The 21,267-nt window shown below is 37.2% G+C and overlaps 1 protein-coding gene across 1 annotated transcript; it reads left to right on the plus strand.

Annotated features, from left to right (window-relative positions):
* The first annotated feature begins 2,442 nt into the window (after nucleotides 1-2,442).
* EEF1E1 (eukaryotic translation elongation factor 1 epsilon 1) lies at nucleotides 2,443-19,351 on the plus strand. The gene is made up of 4 exons (XM_081296320.1): nucleotides 2,443-2,568; nucleotides 5,282-5,482; nucleotides 10,211-10,306; nucleotides 18,496-19,351. Exons 1-4 carry the CDS (start codon nucleotides 2,482-2,484, stop codon nucleotides 18,634-18,636), a joined length of 525 nt encoding a protein of 174 aa, XP_081152446.1. The 5' UTR covers nucleotides 2,443-2,481; the 3' UTR covers nucleotides 18,637-19,351.
* The last annotated feature ends 1,916 nt before the right edge of the window (nucleotides 19,352-21,267 follow it).

The following is a 21,267-nucleotide window of genomic DNA, read 5'->3' on the forward strand; positions in this document are numbered from 1 at the left end:
ATATTTCTTTTTTGGTATTTTTGCCAATATTCTATGGGATGGACTGTATCATTTGACCTTCACCTGAAATGTAAGCAAGTTCTTGTTTCTGTGTAACAGCCTACTTGAGTGTGCTGTTATCCCTTTGGATTGTTGCCAGTCTGATAGATGGCAAGTTGACAATTGTAGATATGCTTCTAATTGCATTCCTCTAATTATGAGTAAATCTGAGCAACTTCTTATACCTTTAATAAGACACTTGTGTAACTTTTTTTGTTAAATTTCTGTCCATATTTTCATTCATTTTTCTATGCAATTGGTCTAGTCTTTTTCTTCAGAATGTTTCATACATTAAGGATATCTGATTTTTATAAGTTGTGTTACCAAGCTTTTCACCTACCTTTTTAACTTTACACTTTTTTTTTTTTCATACAGGGGATTGAACCCAGGGACCCTTGCAAATAGTAGGCAAACATTCTACTTTTGAGCTACGTTCCCAGCTCTTTTATTTTTATTTTTTGCTTTAAGACAGTCTTACTAAAAACCTCTAAATTTTCCTATTAAATAAAAAATAAACTACTTCTTTTCCTTTTTTAATTGACTATTGTTAACATGACTGAATAGTAAATGATGTCAAATGACTTCTGATTCTGTAGAAATGATTCTATGACTTTTCTCCTTAGCACTATTAACAATTTATATTAATAGATTTCCTAATATTGTACTCCATTATATTCTTGAAATAAATTTCACTTAGTGATGATGTATTATTTATTTTATGATTTTTTAAATTTACAATTTTAACTGATATTGTTCTTTAGTTTCATCATTGGTAGAAACCATTGGTAGGTGTTGAGATTAATCCTTCTACTCTATAGAATATTTTTTACTCCATATTTATTTCTTCTGTGATCCGTAACAGTTTCATGAGCATTAAGATGATTTGATCTTTAAAGATTTGATATACCACTCTTTATTTATTTATTTACTCATTTATTTGTTTGGTATTGGGGATTTAACCCTGGGGTGCTTAATCACTGTGCTATATCCCCAGCCCTTCATATTTTTATTTATTTTTTTTTTATTTTCAGACAGGGTCTTTCTAAATTGCTTACGCTGGCTTTGAACTTGGAATTCTCCTGCCTCAGCCTCCCAAATCTTTGGGATTATAGGCATGTACCCTGGCACCTGCCAAAATTTAATCTACTACTCTTGTGAAAACATCTGGAGTTGGTACTTCTTATGAGAAAATTCTTTCATTGCTTCCTTTATTTCTACCATAGTAATTGATATAATTAAAATTCCTCTCCCACCAATGTCAGTTCTATTAGGTTGCATTTTACAGTAAATTATCCTGAAAAATTGTTCTGAAATGCTCCATCTGAGTTTACACATTTATTTACATAACTTCTGAAAAGTAGGTCTCACGATTTTCTTTTAATTTCCTTTGCTATGCTCACATTTCCTTTTTTTCACTTCTAATTTTGTGTATTTATGCATTGCCCCCTTTTTCTTTCTTTCTTACATTAGCAATTGCTTTGTTAATTTTAAATTTATTTATTAATGTTCCTTGTTTCCTTATAGTTATTTTTATTACTTTTTTGCTTTTGCTTTTTGTCTTATTTTAAAGGTCTTTATTTTCATTTTTATTAATATGAATATTTTATAGTATAAATTTTCTCCTATTACTGTATCCCTCATAACAGAATTTGCAATTTCACCTTGGATTTCCTTTTTGAACAAAGAGTTTTTTACAAGAATGTTTTTGTAATTCTAGATTTCAAAGGCCTTTAACATTTTTATTTTATTATTAGTTTTTAATAAATCATGTATTTGTCCTTTAGAATCTTTGTTTTCTTCTAGCCCTAAGATACAAATTCATGAATGTTCCATGTGTGCTGGAAATGAAGGTCTGGAAGGCTGACCATGGGCCCCATCTTAATCTCTGGAATCTGTAAACGTGATTTTTTTTAAGGAAAAGGGACCTGTAGAGATGTGATTAAGGATTTTCAGGTTTTCCAAATCACCCTTACATCACAATTAAAGTCCCTGTGAATGATGTTATAGGTTAGAAACTCTTAATGGACTGTGAACTCCTTACTATCAATCTTTCAAATCCAGACCCCTGAGCCAAACTACTCATTATATTCGAAGTCTCAGGCTGCCAAATGAAGTACCTAGTTAACTCTGGCAGCCAGGCCAGCAGCCTGCCACTCAGATGCCGGAAAAGACAGGCGACTGCAGCAACCCAAGCTCGGATCTGCTGCTCGCTCTACCTGGAGGCGAAACTCGGAAATGGAAATTGGCCATCACCGCTTCACCGGTCCCACATCCCTCCCTAGACCCCGCCCCTTCGCTTGGCCACGCCTCTTGCGTTCAGGCACGCCCTCACGCTCCCCTGCGCGCTCAGCCAATCATCGGTGACGCTTGCCTTCCGTCTCCGCCAATGCAGGAGGCCTTTGCTGTCTTGGTTCCACCCCTCTCCAGAGCTGGGGCCGGAAGATGGCGGCGGCCGCGGAGTTGAAGCTGCTGGAGAAGTCCCTGGGGCTGAGTAGGGGAAATAAGTACAGTGCCCAGGGCGAGCGACAGGTGAGCTGCAGAGGCGGCGCGGAGGGGAAGGAGCGGACTGGAGCGGGGCCTGCCGAACCCGGCGGGGTTGGGATGCAGCTCCGCCGCTCCCACGTGTCTGCGTTCGAGCCGCGGTTCGGCTGGTCCTCGCTAGGCTTCTGTCACTCTAAGTCCTGGAGGGACGAAGGGGAACCTGCTCAGGACGGGCTCGGCGTGAGCTTTACCTCCAGTGACATTCTCAGCATTCCATTCAGCCATCACGAAACCATTGAGGGAAGGCACAAAAGACCTTTCGATGGAGCAAGGTGGAGGCCAGCGTTCGCCTTCACCGGCTGCTCTTGCCGAAATTGCATCTTTGGTTAATTGCGCAACCACTCCCGTCAGCGCGAACCGGACCCGGTGGTACTGCACTGGGCCTGGGGAATTCTGCGTTGAATAAAGGGGACACGCCCCCTCCCCTCTAGAAGCTTGCTTTTTGGCTGGGTGGACAAACTTGGCAGTGATTTAAATTATAGTAGCGGAAAGTGCTACTTTGACGCGGGTATGGCCAAGGGAACATGTGCTGGGGGCTTGGCTGGCTCTGGAGGATTCAGGGAAGGCTTTTTTTTTTTTTTTTTTTTTTGAGGCCTGTAATCCCAAATTCGGTTTGCTTTGTGCAGAGAATGAGGGAAAGTTACAGGGTGTGAGACTGACTAATGAAGCATAAAGACTCAGATTTCCCAGGGTATTGGAAAGAACATTTGTGTTTTATGAAGGTCATTCATTGTTTGCCGAGGAGCGAATGTATTACAGCAAAAAAAGTGCTGTAGAACACTACTTTGATGCATTCTGATGTTTCTGGCCCCTTTGAGGTTTTTCCAGACTAGTGTGTTTTGGCCTTAACTTTTTCTTTCCTTGGCTGATGTTAAATCTTGTCTCAGTAGTAGCAATATTTTAGTTTTTTACATTTAAAATAACTCGAAGCCTGGTGAGGTTGTGACTTGCCTAAGATGGGCCCTCTGATTGGTGGCAGAGTAGGCTAGGCATTGGCCCTAAGGTGGCCTGTTTTTTTCTTTTTCCTCCTCCTGGTACCGATTCCTTCTGGTCAGCCACTTTTCAATATTGGTTTATATTTTTTAGAAAACACTGGGAACACTTAAACCTTTGTCACCTAGTATGAGAAGCAGCCAACAATAATTAAATGAAAGCACAACAGATATGTACTAATGGAAAAAAACATTAGTGAGAAATGTGGAAGAGGAAGTGAATTCTGACTTGAAGATGGGTTTATACTCTTCCTGGAAAAGCTGGCGTTTAAGGGATTAGGTTTTGAAAGATGTGCGAAAGCAATAAATGATGAAAGATTGGAAAGTCTGGAGCAATAAGTAAAATCAGTATGGGGAGTGCTTGCAATGCAAGGTAAACCCAAAATCATAGCTGAGGTCCAACTGTAAGGGCTTTCCAGTTCAAAGTGTGGTGTTTTATTTTATTTTGATTAAAAAAAATTTAGCACTGGGTAGCTATTGAAAGTTTCTGTTTATGTGTTTAGAGAAAGGGCTGGGCATAACAGATAAGTTTCAGCCTTTTTTTTTTTTTTTTTTTTTGATTAAGCAACTGACAGCAAATAAACCAGAATTAAAGCTCTCTGCCACATATTCCAAAATAATTTAAAACTGAAAACAGCCTAGGGATTAAGCTGTAGAAGAATGGTTCCTTAAATTATGGTACATCAGGGATAGGTATGTAGCTCAGTGGTAGAGTTATGTTGAGACCCTGAATTCTATCCCTACCATTCCCCACCCCCACGCTCCCAAAATGTACATAACCACATTGGAATATTACTTATGCAGCCATTAAAAGTAATTGCTTTGAAGATCATGAACTGTAAGATTGATGTGAGAGTAGTATGTGTTCCATGTTTGCAACTACATAAGACTAGCAGTTGTATACATCAGGCTATATAAAGAGAATGGACTTCTGAGCCAGTAGTATTTTATTTGAACCCTGACTCTGCCATTATAAACCAAGTGACCTTTGTTCTTGTTCTTTTTTTTTTTTTAATCTAAATTGATTTTATTTGAAAATAGATCTTAGGTAAATGAAATGCATGTCACTCTCAGAAGTTGGTAGTTGCAAAGGCATAATCTTTTCCAGAATCAGAGAATGACAAAAATCAAAATTTTCTGGGACCAAAAAAGTGAATTAAGAGAAAGTTTTGGCTGTGAGATGTATGAAATAGTGATAAACATCACTTCCACGATGGAAGGAGCCCAAATCTCTGGGCTACACTCCAGTCACTTCAGACCTCAGTAGACTTTGCTTAAGTCAGAAGTGAGTTTATATTGGGCAAGCTAAGAGTTTAGGTTTTGTTACTGCTAGTTTACCTGGATTAGCACTGTTTGAGTAATCTGTGTAGATAATCTTGATCTTAAAAACAAAGATTAATCTGTGTAGATAATCTTTTTTTTTTTTTAAAGAGAGAAATGAGAGAGAGAGAATTTTAATATTTATTTTTTTTTAGTTTTCGGCGGACACAACATCTTTGTCTGTATGTGGTGCTGAGGATCGAACCCGGGCTGCACACATGCCAGGCCAGCGCATTACCGCTTGAGCCACATCCCCAGCCCCAATAATCTTGATCTTAAAAACAAAGACTATAGGAAAGCCAGCTGCATGATATAGTGGTTACTGAGAACTTATAGTCATGATTGATTGTCTTTATTTTTTTAATTTATCTGAAGAATTTTTTTTTAAGATTCCAGTTCTTCAAACAAACAATGGTCCAAGCCTAACAGGATTGACTACCATAGCAACTCATCTAGTCAAAGAAGCCAACAAGGAGTATTTGCTGGGGAGTACTGCAGAAGAAAAGGCAACAGTTCAGCAGTGGCTGGAGTACAGGGTCACTCGAGTAGACAGACAGTCCAGTAAAGAGGATATCCACACGCTGTTGAAGGTATTGTGATTTGTTGGAATGCTTGGACTGTAATAAGCTGAAATCTCTCCCTTTGGGTTCCAGACCTGGGAATAGGCTGCCTTTACCTGTTCTCTTTTGCTTCAAGGTATGCAGACCTCCAACTCTTGGCTGCATTTTGCCTGTTGTCTTTTAGCTCAAGGTAGCTTGTACCTGTTGTGACCTCTGCCTGGAGCAGGCTGTTCTGTCTCTAGTTGGGAAGGTGAATGGACTGCAGTGTGCTTTTTCACCATACGAGCACAGGAAAAGGAAAGGGTTGTTGTGTTTTTGTTTTGTTTGCAACTGTGGTGTTTCAAGATAGTGTTGTTAATTTTAAAGGCAGTCAATATTTGTTACAGAAATTTAGGAAATATAAGTAAGCAAATGTAAAACATTTTAAACAACCATTGTCCCATGATCGAGAGTGAACTGTTAATGCTTGCGTTCAGTCATCATTATTAAATCCTTTTTATGGTCTTCCCGTGCATGCATGCATGCGGGACTTTTTTTAAAAGTGGGCCATTACTGGACACAGCAACCTGCTGTGGCTTATTTTGCTCTCGGAGTATTGGGAACATTGTTTCATGTCCGTGTGTGCTCTTTCCTTTTGATAACCTGTGTGTTCCAGCACAAAATTGTACCACAGTTTAAATTATCTACCCCCAGGTAGTTACCAGCTTGTTGCTAGATAATTGAACATGTTCCTATTTGTTTCATAGGCTAAATTCCTACAAGGGAGGTTGCTAGAAGAAAAGCCTTGTCTTCTTTTTCTTCTTCCTGAAAGTTGCCATTATTTTTTTCTACCTTTTTTTTTTAATTGGTACATTGTAGTTGTACATAATGGTGGGATTTGCTGTCACATATTCATACATGCACATAATATAATAATTTAGCTAATATCACTCCCCAGCAATTCCCACCTTCTTCTCTATCTCCCACTTCTTGGTCTCTTTCTTCCACTGATCTTCCTTAGATTTTCATGAGACATCTTCCCTTACCTTTCTTTTCCTTTTTCCTCTGTAGCTTCCACATATGAGAGAAAACATGATTCTTGATCTTCTGAATTTCTTATTTCACTTAACAATGGTCTCAACTTACATCCATTTTCTTGTAAATGACATAATTCCATTTTTATTTATGACTGAATAAAACTCCATTGTGTACATATACCTCATTTTCTTTATCCATTTATCCACTGATGGACACCTAGGCTGGTTCCAGTTTAGCTATTGTGAATTGTGCTTCTATAAACATGGGTATGTATATTATCTGACTTTAATTCTTTAGGATAAATACTGAGGAGTGGTGTAGCTGGGTCATATGGTGGTTCCATGCCTCGTCTTTTTTGAGGAAACTCCATACTGATTTTCATAGTGGTTGTACTAATTTACAATCCCACCAACAGTGTAAAGATGTTCCTTTTTCTCCACATCCTCTCCAGCATTTTTTGTTGTTTGTATTCTTGATAATTGCCATTCTTACTGCTGTGATATAAATAGTGTAGGTTTGATTTGCCTTTCTGTAGTTGCTAATGATGCTGAACATTTTTTTTGTATATTTGTTGACTATTTGTATTTATTTTTTTGAGAATGTCTATTTAATTAATTGGCCCTTTATTAATTGGGTTGTTTTTTGAGTTATTTATATATTCTAGATAGTAATCCTTTGTCAGCTAGCAACGTTATTGTTCCATGCTGTAGGTTCTCTCTTCACATTCTAAATTGTTTACTTTGCTGTGCAGAAGCTTTTTAATTTGATGCCATTCCATTTATTAACTCTTGGCATTATTTCCTGAGCTTTAGGGGGTCCTATTGAGAAAGTTGTTGCCTGTGCCTATATGTTGGAGTGTTGACCCTGTATTTTCTCCCAGGAGTTGCATAATTTCTGATCTAATTCCTAGGTTTTAGTTCCATTTTGACTTGCTTTTTGTGCAGGATAAGAATTAAGGGTCTAGTCTTTTTCTTCAACATATGTATATCCAGTTTTCCCCATTTGCTTACAGAAACAGAAAAGAAGAAAAAAAAAAGATCTTTTTTTTAAGGCTACATGGTTCCTGTGGACTCCAGAACAGTGTAATCTTACAATATGTCAGTATATGAAGTGGCCTCTTCCACAAAACAACATCGGTTTTTTCCTTTTTCTCCATCACCTCCCCAATTACATTACTAAAACAAGCAAGCCAAAAAATGATTTCCCTGTTGACATGTGTTCATAAAACTTTGTTGTGGCATTTTTTCATAATGCTCATGAACCATTTTTATTTCTAAAAGTTTACTTGTATGTATTTTTTAACCATGTTTGTACTGGGCTACCTTATTATTTAATTTTTAAATCTTTTGTTCTTTGGATATTAAGAAAGGATTTAATTCTTAATTGTCAAATTTCCATTTTGGTGCTAAAACCACAGCTCTTAAGAGTAAATACTTTATAAGTAAGGTAATATTTTTTTTTTTTAAATTGTGAAATACTAACATTGTTTGACTCTAGATGAATGATATATATAGTTGTCTATTGTGTTTTTTCAACTTTCGATTGTATGATGTTTAAAAGTTTAATAATAGCTCGGAAGAAAAAGAAAAATCAGGTGGATTTCTAGAGGAAATATTTTAGCAGGTTTGGCAATAGCATCAGAAAGACTTGTTTTTAAAACTAAAGAAATGTTAGACATTTCCCTTCTGTGACTATTTCAAGTGTGAAATTCTATTTGATAGGAAACCTTTTATATCACTAATCAGGAAAGTATTTCCTATTCATAGTTTATGAAAACTACATTTAAGACTATCTTCATAGCTAAAATATAGTTATGAATTCTGATTTTAGTCACAAAAAATAGATAGTTTTTGATGTTCAAAGTCTAATCTTCTGTATATCCAGTGACAAAAAGGTAAAAAAGCTACCCACACTGGGAGAAAATATCTGAAAATTATGTATCTGATAAGTTGTGAATATTTAGAATACAAAAAAAACTCAACAAAAAACTAATAACTTGATTTTAAAACGGGCAAAAGACTTGAGTAAACATTTCCAAAGACTATATGCTAATTGCTAATAAGTATTTGAAAAGATGCTGAAATTATTATCACTCATGAAGTGCAGATCAACTCACAATAAGATACCATCTTCCATTCATTAGGATGGCTGCCACCCACCAAAACAAATCCCATTTAAAAAAAGCCAGAAAATAACGAGGGTTGGCAAAGATGTGGAAAACTGTAACTGATACGCTGTCGGTGAGAATATTAAAAAAAAAAAAATGCAGCTGTTAGCAAAAAATAGGACAGCACTTACTCAAGACATTCATAGAGTTGCTCTATGATCTAGCAATCCCGCTTCTTGGTTTATACCCAAAAGAATTCAGCATTGCCTTGAAGAGCTATTTACACACTTGCATTCATAGCAGCATTGTTCAAACAGCTAGGGCAGGGTAGACAACCCATGTGTCTATTGTGTCAATAGACAGACAAAATATGGTGTATACATATAGTGAGATATGTATACTTCAGCCATTTAAAAAGAAGACAGTTTTGATGCATGTTATAACATGGATGAACTTTGACGTTATACAAGTGAAAGAAATCCAGTCACAGAAGAATAACTACCCCATGACTCCACTTATGAGGTATTTGGGGTAGTTGGTCACAGAACAAAGTTGAATGGTGGTTGCCAGGCTTGGAGGGGAGAGTAATGGAGAATTGTTTAATAGGTCATAGAGTTCTAGTTTTGCAAGGTGAAAAAGTTTGTAGATTGGTTATGCAGCAATGTAAACAACTGTAAACCTTACTGAAGTGTATGCTTAAAAATAGTTGGTAAATTTTGTGTTATGTGTAATGTATTCCAATTAAAGTTTTAAAAATGTATGTGTATGCATAAAGTACACATACATATACACAAATGTACTGCAAAACCCTGTAACTTGGAATTCTCAACTTTTTTTTTTTTTTTTTTTGTACTGGGGATTGAGCTATAACCCCAGCTCTTTTTAAATTTAAATTTAGGATTAAACTCAAGGGCACTTCATCCCTGAGCTGCTGGCTGAGCGATGTCCCTCATTCTTTTTTCAGATTTTTTATTTTGAGACAGCATCTCTGTAGTCTGCTGAGGGTCTCACTAAATTGTCAAGGCTGACCTTGAACCTGGGATCCTCCTTGCTCAAATTCCTGGGTTTCCTGATTGCAGGTGTGGGCTACCATCCATTGCCATTCTTAGCCCTTTTTATTTTTACATTGAGGCAGGTCTTGCTAAGTTGCCCAGGCTGACCTCGAATTTTTGAACCCCTTATCTTAGCCTCCCAAATTATTGGGGTTGCAGTCTTAAACCACTATGCCCAGCAAAAAGGTAGAGATTGTTCAGAAGTCTATCATTTTATAATGTTTTTTAAATATTCTTTCATTTTTTAATGTTCTTTAAAATCAAATGAGACTAATAATGTTCATTCTGTGTTTTTAAATGATGTGACTGGAGTCTAATTGTGATTTTGAATGAATTTTTGTCTTAATATCGAAGATTAATTTTAACTTATTAATTTATTGAATTAATTCATAAATAAATTTATCAATCAGTGACATAGCATTTGTTTCGTTTGCATGTGCAAAGCCCTGAGTTCCTTCCCCACCACTGAAAGAATAAATGAATGAATGGGTGAATTTATTAAATATCAGTATTTAATTTCTGATAGCCATCTAACTGTTTTCAAGTTAATACTGTTCATTAATGTTTTACTGTTTTTTCTAGGATCTGAATTTGTATCTTGAAGATAAAGTCTACCTTACAGGATATAACTTTACTTTAGCAGATATTCTACTGTACTATGGACTTCATCGCTTTATAGTAAGTATCTGGATACTTTCTGGCTTATTTTCTGTAAAGTTCAGAATATTTTTTGAGATTTGTCTTAAATTTAATCAGATTTGTATTTTCAACTATCAAATAAAAATGAAAGGAGGTTTTTTGTTTTTTTTTTTTAATACAAGGTGTGCTGTACAAAAATTCCTTCTACGGATCCATTTAACAGAGTTACATCCTGTTCCTTGACCTGCTTGCTTCTCGACCTTTGCTTCTGCATTTCTTAGAGGACCACTTCTTTAGCCACCCTCTGGACTTTCTGGTCTTTATCCAACTCCACCTCCAGTACCCCTCTTCCACTCAGCCTCTTATCCTAGCTCTTTTGATCCCTAAACCTATACGATGTAGTCAACTCCTTTTTCCAAATCTACAAACTTTCTTCCCTGTTCAGTTTAGACACCCTTCTTAACTTCAACTGTATCTTCTTTTAGCATCTTCATTTTCTTTATTATCCTGAATAGTCACTACCCTTTCCCTGTGAATCCCCAGTTCTTGACCAGTCCAGATGAATGTCTGTTTCTGTCTGTAAGCCGAGCTCTGTGGGAAAAGTCACAAGACTACAGAGTTGCTGCCAGTAAACTGTTTTACTGTGTAATTACAACTGGGCTTGCATACTGGTCAGCTCTCTGCTTCCTCCTAGGGATACTTTGAGACCCTTATCACTTTTCCCAATCCTTGATCCCCCCCCCCCACCCCTTTGTCTTCAGTAGTTAACATAGAGCCCTCCTCCTCTGTCTCCTCCTCTTTTCACTAGAAAGTGGAAACTCTGTTTTGAGTACTTATCTTCCAGCCTGCCTGCTTACATATCCTTATTCATTTGTCTCCTTTTTCAGGTCACAAAAAGGATTGTCTTGCTTTTTTTTTCCAGCTAATCCATTCATCCGACCTCTTAGCTAAACTTCCTCTCCTACCTGCTTTGTGGAACTTATTCCAAATTTTTTTTCTTTTCTTGCTCATATCTTCAGTTTTGCCTTTTAACTATCTGGTCAATCTCTTTATTTTAAATTGTCTCTCATCTAAAAATTATATAAAATTATATTATGACACTCTGTACATTCTTGGCACTCTTCTTCATGCTTTGTAAATATTGACTCCTTTAATCTTTAAAACAGCCCTATGAGGTAGGCACTATTATTATCAGTTCCATATTATAGATAAGACAGCTGAGGCTTAGGAAGGTCAAGTGTCTTCTTTGAGATCACCTAAGTAATTTGCAGAACCAGGTCCATAACCCAGGCAATTTGTCTTCTGAGTTTGTACTTTCGCACATCTATCTACTTAAAAACTTCTCTCAACTTTTTACTCCAGTGCCCATCTTCCCCCTATAGAAAAAAAGAACCCATACATTTTTCTGTGTTCTGCACTTCATGCACCCAATCAATCAGGTTCTGATGTTGTAAGGTCAGCTCTTCGTACACCTTGAATAACTTTTAACAAGTGTCCATATACTTTGCAAGGAATTTTATTTTTTACAGTCTAGGTCATAACCATGAGGAAGATAAGATTAGTATTAATATTTTCCTTTTACAGAGACAGAAACTAGCTTAGGAATTTTGAGTGATTTGTCAAAGGCACAGAATTCATTTTTTGAAGGGCCAAGACAAACCTTAGTCTCCTGAATCAAGTATCTTTTTAGTGTGCGGGGAAACTCTTTGTAAAGTATAAGAGACTGTAATAATGTATGATACAGTTATATTCAGCCCCCTACTTCTGCAGGTTCCATGTCTGCAGATTCAACCAACTGCAGATTGAAAAGGCTCTTTTAAAAAATGGCATCTGTACTTAACTTGTACTGACTTTTTCTGGTGTTCATTCCCCAATCTAGTATCATATGTAGCATCTATATTGTGTTGAGTGCATTACTAACCTAGAGGTGATTTAAAGGACACCAGGAGGGTTGTGTAGAGTCTATACTTAACCTATACTGTGTTATGTGAAACTCTGTGGATTTCAGTATCCCTGGGGGTGGGTGTCCTGGAACCAGTCCCCTGCAGATACCAGTAGACTACTGTATTCTTAATCTCCCCACTCAATCTATAATCCCATAATTTGGATTTACTTCACCTTATAAAAAATTGTTCCTCAAACATTCCTAAGTAATTGTATTCTATAATAGTATTATTTCAATAGGCTAGTTTGATCCTTAATTTAGCACAAAACTCCTTGTTGTTATGATTGTATTTAAATTATTTCCTGAGAGCCTACTGTGTGCCCACCAGAGAGGGATATTAAAAAAACATATAAACTCAATTTTCAAGGAATTATTAATCTCATTGAAAAAATAAGACTTTTACATGAAAACAGTTAATTAGAGAAAACGGAATCTAGTGATAACTTCTGATCAGAATATAATTTGATCATTTAAAGTAAAGTAGGATAAAGAATCAGAGAATACATACAGAGTTTGGATAACCATGACTATCCAGGGGAATTTTCACTGTTTAGAAAGCGTATGAGTTGGACTGTAAATATTGCTTGTAAGTAGTACAACCATATGATTTCTCATCCCAAACACTTGGGCCATGAAAGAACGCCTACCAGTCACTACGCAGGATTACAGTCACTAGCAGGAATGAAATGGGATGAACAATCCCCATACTTACAAGGAATATGGCTCAATTTTAAGCAAAATAGGAGACCAGGGAGGATCCTATCGTTTCTCTTTGTGCCCCTCCTGGCTCTTGGCCCAGTTCCTTGTACAGCTCTGGGCTTTTGAGATTAGCAATATTTCACAGTCTGTATCTATTTGTAAAGTATTTTAGGTTGTATATCTGTAGTGAAATGTAATCTTTAGTTATGTTCTTCAGTATCATTAAATCATAATAATTTTATTTGAATGTGAAGAAAGTGTAATTGGAGCTGAAATACATTGATCACACCAGCCTCTTTTTATTCCGTTCTAGGTTCAATATATTTTAGTAGCTTTTTGAATTTAGAATGATAACATGGCACCTACCTCATTTCAAAACGAAAAAAAAGCCTCCAAGGTAAAGAGGATTTGCTGTTAAGGAATCTAAGCATCTCTCTCCTGGTGGCAAACCTAGTCTTTCAGCTTGGGGAGTCCAGAACTTGGCTTGAGCGAGCCTGTGCTACTGACTGTGGTTACTTTAAAAGCTTAATCTTAGGAAAAATTGTGGTGACTGCCAGCAGCTAGTGAGCATCTATCAGGACTCAGGGTCTGGCTTCCTGCAGCATTGAGCTGTCATTAAAGAGGAGAACATGTCTCATGTAATTAAAAAAATAAATAGATGAGAATGAAGTCACACTCCCCTGCTGGGTACTGAGGCACTCAGTCACAGAAATGTGGCAGAGCTTTCCCCACCTTTCTTGGGTTCTAGGGTCAGTGTCTCATGCATGGGTGTGTCTTGCTACAGCTAAGCTCACATGTTCCTTTGTAATATAAGCCCTTGCCCTGTTTAGGATAGAATCTTCCATGGAAGTGCATTGTGTGTGTCCCCTGCTCTTACTGTGCCCTTGGGTGTGGCCTACCCAGGTGTCAGTCAACCTGCTGACAGTGGACATCATGAAGATAGACTCAGCCCCTGAAACCTGACCCCTTGCCTCATTTACAAAGCTTCTCCTCAATAAAAGGGATGCTCTCTCTCTCTTACTGCGGACCCTTAAGGTCAGAGAAGCCGTTCCAGTGACCCCAAAGAAAAAGGTATTTGTGTCTCTTGTGTGGTTATTTTGCACAGCCCAGTTAGCCCAGTTTTCCTGGAGTGACCCCTGACCCTTTTAGTCTCGAGAACAGAAACCCGGCAGCAAAGGAAGGGCTCAGAAAGGGCAGCAGCTTGCATGGCCTTTCTTTGCCAGTAGAGTGAACACGGTCAGAATCCCAGAATGTAAAATATTTTTAGGCCCAGCTGCAAAGTTATTTAATTATGAGTCTGTGTGCCCTGGAGGGCATTTGGTTTTCAGACAGGTTAGGAGTGTTTCCTCTAGTTCTGCATATTGATTGACATTAGGGTTACTTTAGCTGTATTTTAACCATCTGTGCTTATTTATATTTCTATTTTTGGATGCACATCCTTTTTATATATGGTGTTGAGGATTTATGATTAAAGAAGTTATGCCTCTTTCAAAATGACTTTGAGTGGAATACTACCTATGTCATCCTGCTGACCATCTCTTTGGGTTCAAACCATGGGTCCCAGCATCTCTCTCACCACAGTCCAAGTATAGGCAGAATACTCCGAGATCTAAAGACCTTCTTAAAGAATAGGCCTCACAGACTAAAATCTACACACAACAGGATTGCTGTGTAGTGTTGAATAACATCCCTGTTAAATTGGGCATAAATATACACAGGTGAGAAAAAAAGTGATTGCTAGATATTAATTCAGAGACATACAAAGTCTGGATTGGCCACCTGCTCATAGTCATCAGGTTCTTCAGCTTTGTTTGCTTTGGCAGTGTATATATTTTTGCCCTTACTTATTGTGCCTGTATCGTAAAATAGATCATGTAATTGAAATTGTTGGTGTAGATTAGAAAATGTGTCTTATTTTTTCACATTGTTAAATACTTAATACGTAATCAGCATAGTGTACAAAACAGCAGTCATCAGTGATACTGCTGTATTTTGTTTCATTGTGAGCCCAGTCTTGGTTGGCTGAGATACTCCAAGATCTGATCTGTCCTAATCCCTCTGAGGAATATTATATTGTGCCTTCTTTGTTTCAATGTTCCTCAGTGTGGCTGTTGATAACACCAGTGACTCACTGCTTTCTTCCAGTGATTTCACTAGTAGATAGTAGTCCCTGTGGGCAGACTGTTAATAAGATGATTGAAATCCTTTGTAATGTTCTGTGCTGCTTGACTATAAGATTGTTATCAGCTGAAGTACTCAAGTTTGGAACACCAGCAGAGTATATGATTCTTTAAAAGAAAAGTAAAATAGCTACAAAATAGTCCAGGAACACCGGCCCTAAAGAATGCCCCAAAGGCCTCCTGGTGCCAGTTGTAGGGGAGCAGATCAGTCTTGCACACTGATCTGGAAGGGTTCACTTCAAGTGTGTCTTACATGTCTTCATGGAAAATTAGTGATTCAGAATATTATCTGTTTGGCTGTAAGGTTTAAGGTAATTAGAGTGCCAGTATAAACAGAGAGGACCGAGCAGGGAGAAGGAGCCAGGCACAGCTAGACACACTGGCATGTAGACCAGCACGAAGCAGGAAATGGTAACTAGAACAATTGCATGGTGTTTCCTGTTATAAGAAAGGAAAAAATTGTTAGCTAAAGAGGGGTAACAGAAAATCAAAGTGAAGCAGCCCAGGGGATTCCATCAAAAATGTTCTAAAAAAAAAAGTACATTTGGAAAGGGAAAGTTGTTTTGTTTGTTTGTTTACAGTAATTGCATATGTAAAATGTCTGCCCAAGGAGGAGAGGTAACTGATTGAGGTTCAACATCATTTTCTCAGACTAGCAGGGACAAGTTCCAAAGTTTAAAAGAAAGTTAAAGTGGAACCCTGATCCTTTCAGAAAAGCTCTGTGTATCTAGCATAACTTTGTGAGGAAAAATTAGTAAATTTACACTCCTTAAAGTAAATCAACTAAAAATATCGTAAAGTAGATCATGTAATTGAAATTGTTAGTGTAGATTAGAAAATGTTACAAGCTTTAGAAGGTCTTAGAATAAAAATTACTGTGTGTGGGTGTGTTTATAGTCCTTACATTAGAGACTCTGTAAGGTTTTTTTGTTTTTTGTTTTTGTTGTGTGTGGTTGTTTTTTTTTTTTATGGTGGTGGTGCTGGTGATTGAACTCAGGGCCTTGTGCATGTGAGGCAAGCACTCTACCAACTGAGCTATATCTCCAGCCCCATTAGAGACTCTGAATATGAAATTTTTAAGTTGGAGAATATTTATTTTGCTGTGTATTGAATGTTGTTCTCGTTTTAAATAATAGGTCTGCTAGCAACATATGCCAGTATTCTGTTTAAGCAAATGTCATTCTAAAATATTACTATTCGCTGTTTATTGCCCTTTTCACTTGGTTCAAAATCAAGGGGCACAATTTGAACATAAATCAAACAATTATTAGTACTTTATTGGCAATGCTTTACTCTCTGTGTATTTTAGTACACAGAATACTAAAAAAGTAGCATCTCACAAAATGGCTACATGGAGACTTTAAAATGAAAAAGCTCTGAACTAAAATTTAAAGAAGTCAGATTTCAGCTGACTGATTCGAAGTCGAAATGCAGTAAAAGTTACTTCTGTTTGCTTCAACTATCAGCCAAAGAAGTTTGCTAAAGTTGATTTTAAATTATATTTATCTGTTCCCTCTCCCCTGTGGATTGAGCCTTTCATCCTTCCTTCCACCGAAGATGCTGTGTTCCCTGGGCTGGCCTCCAATTCTCAATCCTATTGCCTCTGTCTCCTGACTGGCTGGGTTTATACCAGACTTGCATCACTGTGCCTGGCTCATTCATTCAGTTTCTTATAAGAAAACTCAGACCCATATCCTGTTAGATTTAGATTTGCAGCTGTGTTTTCTACTGATTAAGGTTTTTATTTATTCATTTATTTATTTGAAGTCTATGGTAAAATTTACATGTCATAAAGCTTTGGATAAGGACTAAAAATTCAGCTCTTTACAAAATATTTTTAAAAATATTTCAAAATACAGACTAACACTCAAGATTGTTCCACACATGATTGCCTAAGTGCCTTCTATGAAAACGCACCAGGCAGATGTTTTCTTTTGACTTGAACATGAATTCTATTTTAATGAAAATTAACTTTTATATTAATAAAAGACATCCTTGATCAGACTTCTTGACTAATATGTTAGCTTTTTGGTTTTGGGTCATGGACTTACTACTATATTGTTGATGAAACATGTATAGTGACATCTCCTTAGTTTCAGGGCACCTCAAGCAAGATGAACAGATTTTTATAATTTGCTACAGCCGCCTGTGTGTAGGACTTCAGTGTATATTGCTGAAACCTGAAACTCACTTGAAGTAAGCTGAGCCACAAATGAGTTCAGTTACTCGTTTATTGAAAAAATACTACCTTTTTATTGTTAATATTAATTTGCATTCTGTAATAAGTTTTGAATAGTGAAGTGATTTGTATTTCAGTTTTATTGGTTCAGTCACTTAGCAAAACATTTACTTGCAGCATAAGTATATGCTAAATTGTGAAAAGCCACAGGACTCTCTCTTACTAAAAGTATCTCCAATGATAGAACCTCTGATGGGTTTGACTCCCTCTTGTCTTGACTGGGTTTTTTGTTCATTTTCTTTGAGCTGTGGAGATTTTGGAATATCTGTTAAATAAATGTTGAATCAACAAAGGAGAAGGATTATCATACTACCAGTGTATACTACCACCCTACTGCCTTTTTTTTACATGATGACTCTTAAGAATTCCAAACTTTGTCTTAGAAGAGTCCTAAGAGTTATCTACTTTGAATTTGAGTCCAGTGGAATGATAGGCACCTATAGTTTTCATTGCATCTTTCTATAGCCACATCTCTGGGTACTCATAGCTTGAGAGTAACAGGTGTGAACTGCTACATCCACAAGAGTTCAGCTTTATTGCAGACAAAATGCAGAAGGTATATTGTTCTTGTGTTTTTACTTGGTGTCTTTCTCTAATTCTTCTGTTAAGCAATAATCTCTTGAAATTAAGTGGGTCATTGTCTTGAGTGAGGTTTTTCCTCAGCTGAGTAGCTAGGCGGTAATATTATACATTATACAGCCATTTCAATGTGTGTGAATATATGATTGTTCTCTTTAACACAGTGTTCGCTTGTTAAACATGTTGATATTTGTGAACCTCTCCATCTTTTGAGTTTTACTAAAAAAATGTTGGAGAAAGAATTATGTCTTAGTGTTTCAGAAGCTGTTATCTTCCCTGTCCCATCTTCTTTTCCAGTAAAGTAAAAAACTTTTGGGTGCCTCCCAGCCCTGGCTTCATATAAATTTTGCATTTGTGGAATATGTGCTATTTCATTAGAAAGCACATCTGGTTTTGAACTAAACATAAACACATTTAATAAATGGATAGCTTTCCCAAGTGGCTAAATACATTAGATTTTGAGGGAGAACTCTTGGTTTTTTTCTGAGAATTTTTTTTCTTCTTTCTAATTTCTAAGAAGTATCTCATGATATTGATAGCTGTGCTTATGTCTGTATTATGTATGTGTGTTTTCAATCCTACTTAGGTTGACCTGACAGTTCAAGAAAAGGAGAAATATCTCAATGTGTCTCGCTGGTTTTGTCACATTCAGCATTACCCAGGCGTCAGGCAACATCTGTCTAGTGTTGTCTTCATCAAGAACAGACTATACACTAACTCCCACTAGAAGTCACCATGCCACACACGGCGTGATTAAAATGTTTTAAATGGAAAGTGCGTCTGGACCATAGTACTAATGTAAATTGATATGCTGTCATTGTTTATTTGTTGAAGTTGGTAGAATTTTTGAAGTATAAACCTGTGTCTGAATGTTTTATTTGTTCTTTAGTTGAAGTTTTGCAAATTTTGATGTAAAAAATTCAACTGCTGTCCAAAAAAAAAAGGTGAAATCAAGTTATAAATTACCTGGTTTTTAAAAGATTAAATTTATTTTAATAAAAGTTGCAAATCAGTGGCTTAATCTTTTTTTAAAAAAGGTAGTATTTTCAATGGTTGATGTATTTGGCTATTTATTAACCTCTCTTTCATATTTTAAAATTCTTTTTCCTATGGATATTTACCATACTTTGTTTATTAAAAACTGTGATAACTTATACCAAGGATTGAGAAAGGGAAGACAGATGTATTTGTTTTAAATATTTATGTGAGCTAGTAAACGTGGCTGAAAAACTCCCATTTTGTTTGTTCATTCTTTCCTGTAGTCGGTATTCATTGGGGTGAAACTAACTACTGAGCTGCCCTTAAGGGAACTGGAATAAGATACATTCTTCTTGAGTTAACGATTTTGTTCTGTTGTTGGGTTCACTGGAATATGCAGTGGCTAAAAGAGATGGGAAATTCTTACTATCCCTCTCATTTGGACTTAAAATTACTAAATTTTTTCTAAATAGAAAGCCAGCTCTCTTAGAATCAAAGCTGCTATTGAAGCACTGTGTGAAGAAGAGATGTTTTAACAGATCTATAAATTTTATGGCTTTTACTAGCTGAGTAAATAGCAATCAGTATTTCCAAAGAAAGCTCTTTATCTTTCCAAATAAGAAAAGCAGAGTCTTTGGGTCCTTTTCTGGTTAATACTGTGCATACTTTGGTGCTGACCCCAGGCCTGACTTGTATACGATTCAGAGTTCCAATGGGAAGAGCAGGTACTTGAGAAAATGTACAGCGCTTCAGTCGAGTCCTGTATGATTTTAAGCAAAGCAGTGAACCTTATTTTTTAGTCTGTAAAAGTAAACGTGTAAAAATGAATATAACTGTAACTTAGGCAGTTGAAAAGGTTACTTACTGTACAGAAAAAAACAAGGTAGAGCTCATGGCTATTAGGAAATGTTAGTTTCCTTTCTTATCTTCAGGCAGATGGGGATTCTTTTGTTTATAAGGAAATGAGGACTTGTAGGAACCCCTCATTTTTGCCCTCATGTCCCCAATTCAAGAGAACTAACAGGCTAAGTGTATGAGTATCTTACAGTAGATCAAGACAGTTTTACAGGGTTGAATTGGATGAATCCTGATTCATTGCCCTTGGGAGCATTTTTAATGTTAGAAATTGGCCTTTAATTTAGAGACTGGAGACTTGGTGTTTGCATGTTCAGAGACTAGAGGGGCTCAAGCTAATCATGTTACAAAGGGCACTGTCGGTGCAGGCTAGCCGATGTACCTTAGGTGCCAACCATCATACCACCTGGACGTTTCACTGCTACAAATGACCCTTCCTCTGGCATTTCACTCTTGTCCCCCTGGAGAGCAGGAGGAATGAAGGAGGACAATAGGGTTGGCACAAGAAGGGCTGCCCAGCCTTCCTGTCCCAACCATTGTGCCCTCTTCCCTCTTTAAGCTGTGAGTCGTAGCCCTCTGAATCTTTCCACCTGCTACTCGGTTCTTTCTTAAAGGATACAACATAGATGCAGCAGATGTCCTGCTATGTGCTAGGACTTCCCACCAGTAATTGGGTCCTAGAGGATGAGGGGATGGCAGGAAGATAAAGACCTGGCTGGCTCCCGTGGCTGAGAGCTGGATGATCTGTCAGGCCCCCTGTGGAAACTCCCCATGTTCTGGTGGGATGGCAGTTGTGCATCATGGTCATTTCTGTCTGATAGTGCTCTGCCCCAGATGCTTTCCTTTTCACCGAATAGCCTCTTTAGTATTCAATCCTCTTCCCTTGCAGATCCATCCCTCAAAACAGTGACTGGTACCCACTATAGGTGCTCAGTATTCATCTAGGTCCATTTGAGCTGACCAGGAAAGTATACATTACAATTAGGCTACAACTGTATATAGCAGGAAAACCAAGTAACATCAAAGAGGTTTGTTTTTATCTCATGTGAAGGTGGGAGATGGTCTGTAGTTGGTGTAAGCACCCAGCTCCTGTCTCTGCTCGATACTCAACAGGCAGTTTCCATCCTTAAATTCAACTTAAGATCCAATATTGATATCAGAGCTGTAGATGTCAAGTCTGGTTAAGATCCAAAGGGGGAAAAAGAAAGGCCAAAGGCTCTTCTGCCAGTTCAGTCAGTCCACTGAAGGACCTTTCCTGGGAGCCTTGTTCATCTGTATCCATTGACACTGAAAATAGAGAAATGCCACTGATAATTCTTTAGTGGGGACATTGCCACCCAGAATAAAAACTCATCTGTCAGTGAGGAAGAAGGAAAAAGAGGCATTAGAGAGGCAACTAGCTACCTCCACCATGGTGAGTAGTGCTTATATACAAAAAAAAAAAAAAAAAAAAAAAAAAAAAAAAAAAAAAAAACTTCTAAATGCCAAAGGGTCAATTTCACAAGAACCTTGTAAATTGGATCGC

Source organism: Spermophilus citellus (genome assembly GCF_964194105.1).
Source record: "Spermophilus citellus genome assembly, chromosome: 5".
NCBI classification, from domain to species: Eukaryota; Metazoa; Chordata; class Mammalia; order Rodentia; family Sciuridae; genus Spermophilus; species Spermophilus citellus.

Coding starts and splice junctions, on each gene's coding strand:
- EEF1E1 (XM_081296320.1), top strand. CDS start 2,482: ATGGCGGCGGCCGCGGAGTTGAAGCTGCTGGAGAAGTCCCTGGGGCTG. Junction 2,569..5,281: donor GTGCCCAGGGCGAGCGACAG/GTGAGCTGCAGA, acceptor TTTTTTTTTAAG/ATTCCAGTTCTTCAAACAAA. Junction 5,483..10,210: donor ATATCCACACGCTGTTGAAG/GTATTGTGATTT, acceptor TGTTTTTTCTAG/GATCTGAATTTGTATCTTGA.